This window comes from Rhincodon typus, chromosome 20 (genome assembly GCF_021869965.1).
Source record: "Rhincodon typus isolate 14 chromosome 20, sRhiTyp1.1, whole genome shotgun sequence".
Lineage (NCBI taxonomy): Eukaryota > Metazoa > Chordata > Chondrichthyes > Orectolobiformes > Rhincodontidae > Rhincodon > Rhincodon typus.
In genome coordinates this window covers 7,203,631-7,212,848 of record NC_063351.1, presented here as the reverse complement: position 1 = coordinate 7,212,848, position 9,218 = coordinate 7,203,631, and the positions used below count along the sequence as shown (strand labels likewise).

At 45.7% G+C, this 9,218-nt stretch overlaps 1 protein-coding gene across 1 annotated transcript in view; it reads left to right on the top strand.

The window, feature by feature from the left end:
- Positions 1–2,394: 2,394 nt before the first annotated feature.
- Positions 2,395–9,218, top strand: part of LOC109925447 (ankyrin-1-like) — a 34,059-nt gene continuing 27,235 nt past the window's right edge. The window contains exon 1 of the mRNA XM_048609157.1: positions 2,395–3,262. Coding sequence (XP_048465114.1) covers positions 2,808–3,262 — 455 coding nt within the window. The 5' untranslated portion in view covers positions 2,395–2,807. The remainder of the gene's footprint in view (positions 3,263–9,218) is intronic.

The window sequence follows — 9,218 nt, the reverse complement described above, 5'->3', positions numbered from 1 at the left end:
TTACCAGGATGTTGCCAGGAATGGAGGGTTTGAGTTATAAGGAGAGGCTGGATAGGCTGGTACTTTTTTCACTTAAGTGTAAGACTTTGAGGGGTGACCTAATACAGGTTTATAAAATCATGAGGGGCATAGATAAGGTCAATAATAAAGTTCTTTTCCCTAGGGTAGGCGAGTTCACAACTAGAAGGCACAATTTTAAGGTGAGAGGAGAAAGATTTAAAAGGGACCTGAGGGGCACCCTTTCACACAGAGGGTGGTTTGTATGTGGAATGACCTACCAGAGGAGGTGTTAGTTGCAGGTACAGTTACAACAGTTTAAAAAACCTTTGGACAGGTACATGAATAGGAAAGGTGTAGAGGGATATAGGCCAAATGCAGGCAAATAGAACTAGCTTCGTTTGGGAAACTTGGTAAGCATGGACGAGTTGGACCAAAGTTTCTGTTTCTGTGCTGTATGACTGTATGACAACTTAGCACCTTTAACAACAAACAGAAATGTCCTCAGATATTTCAAGCAACGTCATCAAGCAAAAATTGGCACTGGGGCAGAGATGTTCTTGGGATGGGTGATTAAGAAGGTGATCCAAGATGGAGAGTGTTGAGGCAGGTCTTAAAGGGTAGGAGAGAGAGAGAGTTGGAAAGGTTTAGAGAAGGAACTCCAGAACATTGTGCACAGACAGTGAAAGCATGGCTGGCAGCGTGGAATGTGAATGAAGTAGCATATCCTGAGGTGTACACACCGATCCTGAGGTCATGTCATCAGGTGACCAAACAGTGACAGTGGAGAGCAGGAAAGAGACTAGGTTGTGGAGAGGTGCTTCAGCACCCATCGGTTTCCTCCGGCTGCGTCAGAATAAAACTTCCCTTTCTCACCCTTAAAAGTTTAGCTGTTCTCAGAATGTTATTTATTTCTAGTAGCCCCTCGAAGTGAGGAGGATTACAGCCCCCGGCGAGAGCCTGTGTGTGCAGGGAGCCTGCAGTTAGTACTCCGTTCTGGCTCACCACGAAACTCTGCCACACTTGCTATCTGCCATCGGTAGGATTTACCTGATTGGCTTCCTTATCAATCTACCTGCTATGACTGTCAAATCCTGAGCTGGGACCCAAACCTGCAGCCCTCGCCCCATGGTCACCTCCTTGACCCAAAGCTGCTGTTACTGCCTACCATTGCAGTCTGCTCAACCAGTGCAAACTCTTCACCATTGACCTACTTTGCGGACTCCCAGAGGACACGCCTGCATCTAAGCGTGGCTCAGGGCCACGCTCCTTTCCACACGGGGCACCAAGCGTGCGGAGAAACGTGATCAGCCGGGCACAATATGGGCACAGCTGAGTGGCATTGGAGGGCCTTGATGCCACTCCAGCTGTCAACAGCGCCAGCCTGAACCAAGCTGGCCACTTGGCAAACGCCTGAGACATGGATTGGTGAGAGGAGATCGCACTGCAAACATCAGGATCCACAGCTACGTCCTTCCCCTCGTTACCAAGGGAATGGTTGTAGAGAGGGACGTGGGGAGCGGGGTACTGGGTTGCCTCACAACACTGCCGCCCTGTTACCCCTTTGCTGCTCCTCTTGCCCCAAGTCAACTGCAGAAGGGGCAGAATATTTCCAGCAGCTGCCCTTGAACTAAAGACTCTGTCTTTTCTCAGTCACTCTGTCCAATCCAATTAATCAATATGTGTGCACCAATGTCTTCCATTCTTAAAAGCTAGAGATGCCAGGTTAACTGGCTTGATAGCTGAAGCCTTTAATAAAATAATTCAGTACGCAGCTCCTTTATTTTTAACAACCTGAACGCAATTCTATACTGCACTTTCCACATTGTTTCCCCCACTCCTTGACATTGGCTACTGGCTTTACATTTCATTGGCCATATTCATTTACTTACGATTATTGTACTGATAACTCATAAATAATAAAAAGATCACCACCAGGACAAATCTCAGACATTTAATCCCGAAGAACATGCACCAGTCTTCTTCAGATTGATTTATTTGGGTAGCTGAGCTTTGAGGATATAAAAAAAAAGCTAATTTTATTAACAATTAATGTTATGAGCAATTCAGTAATGATTGTACGTTCTAGGAAGCTGAGCTGGTAAAGGACAGCATGTGGAAGGGGTCTTACAACTCAGGGTTAAGATACTTTATGTCATGGAATATTACAAGATAATGACCGTCCTTTCACTGCATTGCACAGAGACAGGAAATCCCAATTAACATGGCCTCTCATCCATTGATAAGTAGAGAGCGTCCAATTATTTCTAAGTCCTCTTGAAGTTGCCTGCCATGATATTTGTCTCCAGTAATCGCACTGCCAGTTTGGATCAATTATCGTATAAAATGAAGTCTCCCGTACTGGGACTCCTTTGCAAAGAAACCAATTTGGAAGAGTAGAATGGTTGATTGCAATGAAACCGTTTCATGAGAGTGTACGTATTTTGTATTAGTCCCTTATCAGTCAATCCACTCTGTGGATCATAGAACCATTTCCCCGGCTACATTCAGTGTGATACCATTGCCTGTTATGTGTTTGTGCATGTTGTGTGTAGCTTGTGCCATTGTTTTTCACCCACTCAGGTTACCCATCCACTCAAAAGGAGCTGCTGACCCCCGCTGGATTGCGCTATGAGCTACCCACCCCTCTCCGATGTGACGATTATTTTAGTAATTTTTCTAGCGTAGGATTGTCCCCCACAACTCCCCACGAACCAGTCCTGTCTCCAAAAGCAGCTGCACCTTTCATAAAGGCCGAGGACACATCACTGGATGACATTGGCACTGATCGCTCTGTGCCATGCCAGGTGATGGGCGAAGGGGTCACTTCACAGCAGGGGCAGGTGAATGAGATGGTGGGCAGCGAGCATGAGACTGGGCTTGCGATCACAGAGACCAGCACCCTCTGCATTGCTCGACCTTGCAGTAAAACGCAGCAGGAGGACCACAATCGGTCCCCAGAGGACGGAATCACGGCCAGACAAGAGGCATCTTCCAGCCAAGTTCAGCAAGAGGAACGGAGTGACTCTGAGGAGCTCGCAAAGTTCAAACCAAAAGGCCTGGACGTTGTTCAGCCGGGTGAAGGTTCAGATGACGAGGAGGTGACAAAAGAAGAAGACCAGAATCTACCCCATGCTCAGAATTCCCAGAACGAATTTTTTGCAGTTCCAGGTTGGCATAGCGACTCGTCCAGCGTTGACGTGGAGCCACCAACCCCGAGACGCTGTAACCTGAGCACTGACAATCTGGACGAAGACAATGGCAAGTAAGTGGGATATTCGCCGCTCTTTAACGATGTTAGGGTGTAGTGAGATGGGCGCTGTATGGGCACACTGTACTCCCATTCCTTAAACCTGAGCACGTGTCTAAAGTAAAGGGTTTGCATGAAATAACCCCCGTCCATGACCTCCGACCAAGTTAGAGACCTTGACAGCCACTGGCATACTTTTGAAATGCAATATCTGGTTCACCCTGGATTCCTACATTTAAAAAGAAAGTTCATGCAGAGCGAGCTCCTACATACTAGCAGTGTGATAATGAGTAGAAAATCTCCTTTAGTGATGATGACTGAGGGAGAAACTCCTGCTCCTCTTTAACATAGGAGCATGGAGTGTCTGCCTGAGAGGGGTCAGGCTCCATTTAAAGTCTCATCCAAATTCTGGTCACCTTTCTACGGGAAGGATGTGATAGCACTAGAGGGGGTACAGAGGAGGTTCATCAGGATGTTGCCTGGGATGGAGAAATTGAGCTAAAAGGAGAGACCAGATAGGCTTGAATTGTTTTCTTTAGAGCAGAAAAGACTGAGGGGGGGACATGATTGAGATGTATAAGATTGAGGAGTATGGACAGGGTGGATACAGAGCAACTATTCCCCTCGGTTGAGGGGTCAATCATGAGAGGGCATCATTTTAAGGCAAGGGGCAGTGGATTTGGAGGGGATTTGGGAAAAAACATTTTCACTCAGCGGGTGGTGGGAATCTGGAATGCATTGCCTGGGAAGGTAGTGGAGGCTGAAAACCTCACACACTTTTAAAAAATTTGGATGGGTACTTCAAATATCATAACAGTGAAAGATATGGGACAAGTGCAGGAAATTGGGATTAACGCACTTTTAGTGGTAGTTATGTTGTTGAAGACTTAATGGGCCAAAGGGCTTTTTCTGCACTATGAGGTCTCTAAAAGGTACCTTCTCTGAGAATGCAGCACTCCCTCAATACAGCACAGAGTCTGGCATTCTCGATCTTACACCTTTGGTGGGAGAGTTCAAACACACCTTCTGATGTAGAAGGGAGAATGCTTCTCACTGCTGAGATCCACCTCCTTTCTGTTTTTGGTGTCAAGCCAATTCAAATAGTTTGTATCCAGCTTTTACATGATGAGAGTCTGTGGTGGAAACATCGACATGAGTGGTTAGTCTTGTTAAAAGGGCCAGAATGGATGGCTATTGTGAGAATTGGGAATGTCACATTGGACCAGGTGGCCTCTTTCTGTGTCTCTGTGACCTTACAACCACAACATTGGGTTGATGGAAGGATCTGGTTATCATCTGAGATTGGGGCTTGGCCTCATTATTGAGGGATATCATTTATTCCAGTCTTTGTTCCATCCCCCGCCTCATCCACCATCCTCCCAGGTCACATCACTTCCCCAACGTGCTTCACTCTCTACTGTCCCTTCAAGTTCCCCTCCGATAACTCCCTCTTGTCTGATGCTTCCACCCCCTGACTTTGGAGATATTTGACACAGATACGGAGGGATTAGACTAAACCAGACATGCTTAGTGGTCCCCAGCTGACATACATCACACTCCTGCACCTGCTGGGAGTCAGGTGTAATCGTGTGAAATGGTGTTTGGTAGTTGGGTGTGTGGGGAGACATTTTGGGGCAATTTGAATTCGGCGTATTGGTCCCATTTTTAAGAAGTCATAAATTGTAGCTTATTGATATAATAAGACATCAGGCAGTCTGTGAAGAGGAGACATTGAGATGATGGGAACGTCGGGGAAAGTTTGCCTGCAGTACCAGCTGTGGAGAGACAAAACTGAGGAGCCGCTGTGCCACAACAGGTGGGAGGATGTCAGTATAATAACTAGGCTCCATGATAAAGGGGGGTTTGGAATTTTAAAACCGAATAAGTGTCATCAAAGATGACAAAAGGCTAACAGCACAAAATAAGGTTTTTAAACCATTATAGATCTATGTTATATTCTTTTATAAATTTGCCTGTGAGAGCTCTACCTGAGCAAGTCACTAGCTAAACAACTCTCTGCCTGTGTGCCACTGACAAAGAAAACTGAGTATCCTCAGCAAGATATGGAAGTATGCTTTCCTTTTCCCAACAAGAGGAAGGGGCAGCAAGAACCATGGCATCAAAATTCCGAAGCACTCAAAAGTTGTGATCTCTATTTGATGGGAAGGAAGTATTAGTTTCTTGCACGTTTGAGGCTTTTGTGTGCTTGCAGCCCACATTGCTGTATACATGCTTGTGCTCCCTGAAGCCAGGCCTGCGATGAGTGGCGAATTGGGGATAACCTCGTACTCTCACAACCAACATTGGAGGGCTGTACTGCCTCCTTGTGGTCCCACTGCTCCATTGGTCACAACATTAGTGCTTTACTCACACACAAACACACACACACACACACACACACACACACACACACACACAAACACACAAACACACATACAAAACAAAGAACAAGACAGCACAGCAACAGGCCCTTCGGCCCTCCAATCCTGTGCCGACACATTTTGCCCTTCCATATGAAAACTGTCTTCACTTACAGGATCCCTATCCCTCTATTCCCTTTCTATTCGCGCATTTGTCCAGGTGCTTCATGAATGCTGCTATTATGCCTGCTTCCAACAACTCCTCTGGCAGGGTGTTCCAGGCATTCATGACCCTTTGTGTGAAAAACATGCCTCGCACATCTCTTTTAAACGTCCCCCCCGCACCTTGAACCTGTGTCCCTTAGTAATTGACTCCTCCACCCTGGGAAAAAGCCTCACACTTTCTACTCTATCAACGCCATTCACAATCTTATAAACTTCTATCAGGTTGCCCCTGAACCTCCTGCGTTCCAGTGAAAACAAACGCAGACAATCCAACCTTTCTTCATAGCTACAAACCCCCAGAACAGGCAACATCCTGGTAAACATTTTCTGTACCCTGTCCAAAGCACCCACATCCTTCTGGTAGTGTGGTGACCAGAACTGTACGCAATATTCCAAGCGCGGCCTAACTAAAGATCCTCAAAGTTGCAGCTTAACTTGTCTCTCCTTATACTCAATGCCCCTTCCAATGAAGGCAAGCATGCCATAGGCCTTTTTTTACTACCTTATCTACCTGCGCTGCCACCTTCAGTGAGCTGTGGACCTGCACACCCAGATCCCTCTGCACATCAATACTCCTATAGGTTCTGCCATTCACTGTATAATTTCTACCTGCACTTGACCTTCCAAATGCATCACCTCACATTTGTCCAGATTAAACCCCATTTGCCATTCTTCTGCCCATGCCTCCAACTGATCTATATCCTGCTGTATCCACTGACAATCCTCCTCACTATCGTAACTCCACTAATCTTTGTATGATCCACAAATTTACTAATTAGACCAGCTACGTTTTCCTCCAAGTCATTTATATCGACCACGAACAACAGAGGTCCCAGCACTGATCCCTGTGGAACACCATGAGTCACAGCCCTCCATTCTGAAAAGCATTCCTCCACTGCTACCCTCTGTCTCCTGTGACTAAGCTAGTCCTATATTCATTGGCCAGCTCACCCCTGATACCATGTGACTTCACCTTTTGTACCAATCTGCCATGAGAGACCTGTCAAAGGCTTTACTGAAGTCCATGGAGACAACATTAACAGCTTTTCCTCATCAATCATCTTCGTCACCTCCTCAAAAAACTCAGTCAAGTTAGCGAAGCATGACCTCCCCTGCACAAACCCATGCTGTGTATCACCAGTAAATCCATTCGCTACTAAATACATATAGATCTTGTCTCTGAGAATCTTTTCCAATAATTTCCCTATCACTGACATGAGTCTCTCAGGTTTGTAATTTCCTGGATTATCCCTGCTACCCTTCTTAAACAATGGGACAAAATTGGCTACTCTCCAGTCCTCTGGGACCTCACCTGTGGCCAATGAGGATACAAAGATGTCTGTTAGTGTTCCAACAATTTGTTCTCTTGCCACCCCCAATATTCTGGGATAGACCCCGTCAGGACCCGGGGAACTATTTACCTGAACACTTTTTAAGATGCATAACACCACTTGCTTTTTAATAGCAACTTGGCATTGAAATTCAGCACTCTCTTCCCTGAGATCATCCTCTGCCAATTCCTTCTCTCTGGTTAATACCAAAATAAAGTATTTGTTTAGGATGTCACCTACTTCTCCTAGCTCCACACATAGACTCCGTCCTTTGTCCTTGAGTGAGCCAAACCTTTCCCTGGTTACACACTTGCTTTTTATCCATGTATAAAAAGCCTTATGATTCTCCTTAATCCTGTTTGCTAACGACTTTTCATGAGCCCTTTTAGCCCTTCTAATTCCTTGCTTAAGTTCTTTCCTACTTTCCTTATATACTTCAAGGGCTTCATCAGTTCCCATCCTTTTAGACCGTACGTATGCTTCCTTTTTCTTTTTGACCAAGGTCATAACATTCCTGGTCATCGAACTTGCCATAACTATCCTTCATTCTCACAGGAACATGCCGCTCCTGAACTCTTATCAACTACTGTTTGAAATGCTCCCGCATGTCCGATGTGGATCTACCCTCAAACAGCCTCCTCCAATCAACACTGTCCATTCCTGCCTAATATTGTTGTAGTTCGCCTTCCCCAGTTTAACACCTTCACCCAAGGACTGCTGCTATCCCTATCCATGAGTAACTTAAAACTCACGGTGTTATGGTCTCTTATCCCAAAATGTTCCCCCACTGAAACTTCATTCACCTGGCCAGGCTCATTTCCCAAAATTGGATCCAGTACAACCCCCTCCCTGGTTGGAATGTTTGCATACTGTGTCAGGAAGTTGTTCTGCTCCATCCAAGCCCCTGGAACAAAGTGAGTTCCAGTCAATACAGGGAGAAGTTACAATCACCCGCCACAACAACCCTGCTGTTTTTACATCCTTCTAAAACCTGTCTACATATTCTCTCCTCTATCTCCCACTGGCTGTTGGGAGCTCTGTAGTATACCCCCAACATTGTGATTTCACCTTTCCTGTTCCTGAGTTCTACCCATACTGCCTCACTGCATGAGTCCTGTGATGTATCCTCCCTCAGTACAGCTGTGAGATACTCCTTTACCAGTAATACAACTCCCCCACCCCTTTTACATCCCTTTCTATCACACCTGAACCATCTAAATCCTGGGACATTCGGCTGCCAGTCCTGTCCTTCTTTCAGTCAAGTCTCCATAATTGCCATAATGTCATCGTTCCAAGTACTAACCAATGCTCTGAGTTCATCTGCCTTGCCTATAATACTTCCTGCATTGAAACACGTGCATTTCAGACCATCTCCCTTGTTCTTTTTAACAGTACTTCCCTGTCTGATTTTGGTAATGTTTGCCTTGGTTCCTACCTCTCCCTCAATTTCTACATCTGCTGCCCTACTCTTCTGGTTCCCACACACACACTGCAAAAAACCACTTTGGAGACAAACATGTCTGGCCAATAATGATTTGGTTCTTGAAAGCAAAAAAGGATGTGGTGTTGTTCTCGTATTTTTGTAAATGCTGTTGTTTTGGAACAATCCAGACAAACTGCCTCAGAGGTTTCTGATGAGAGCCACTCAATCAGTTTTCCAGGAACCACACTAGGCGCGCAGCAAACAATTTCTGTTAGAAACATGAGCGCTGAGCTGGGAAGTTTTTGTCCTTCGTCAAACTGGACGCCAACTCGAACTGCCTCCTAAGCACAGTTCAAACAGAAACTGCCTCTCAGGCAGTCAGAAAACCCTGGCAGGTGAGCTCCAGGCATGAGGTCCAGCAATTTACTGGAACCCTGTCCTTTCCTGCAAATACTTCGTTAAAGGAGAATGTTCGAAGATCCACAGAATTTAAAATCGATCCATTTCTGCACCATCCTGCAAATCTCAAGTCCTCAGAAAGTAGTAAATGTGAAGCCTTCTTAAAAGTATCCAAATTACTGACATCTATACCTCTGACTGAAAACTCAGAAAGTTGAACTCAATCCTTTCCC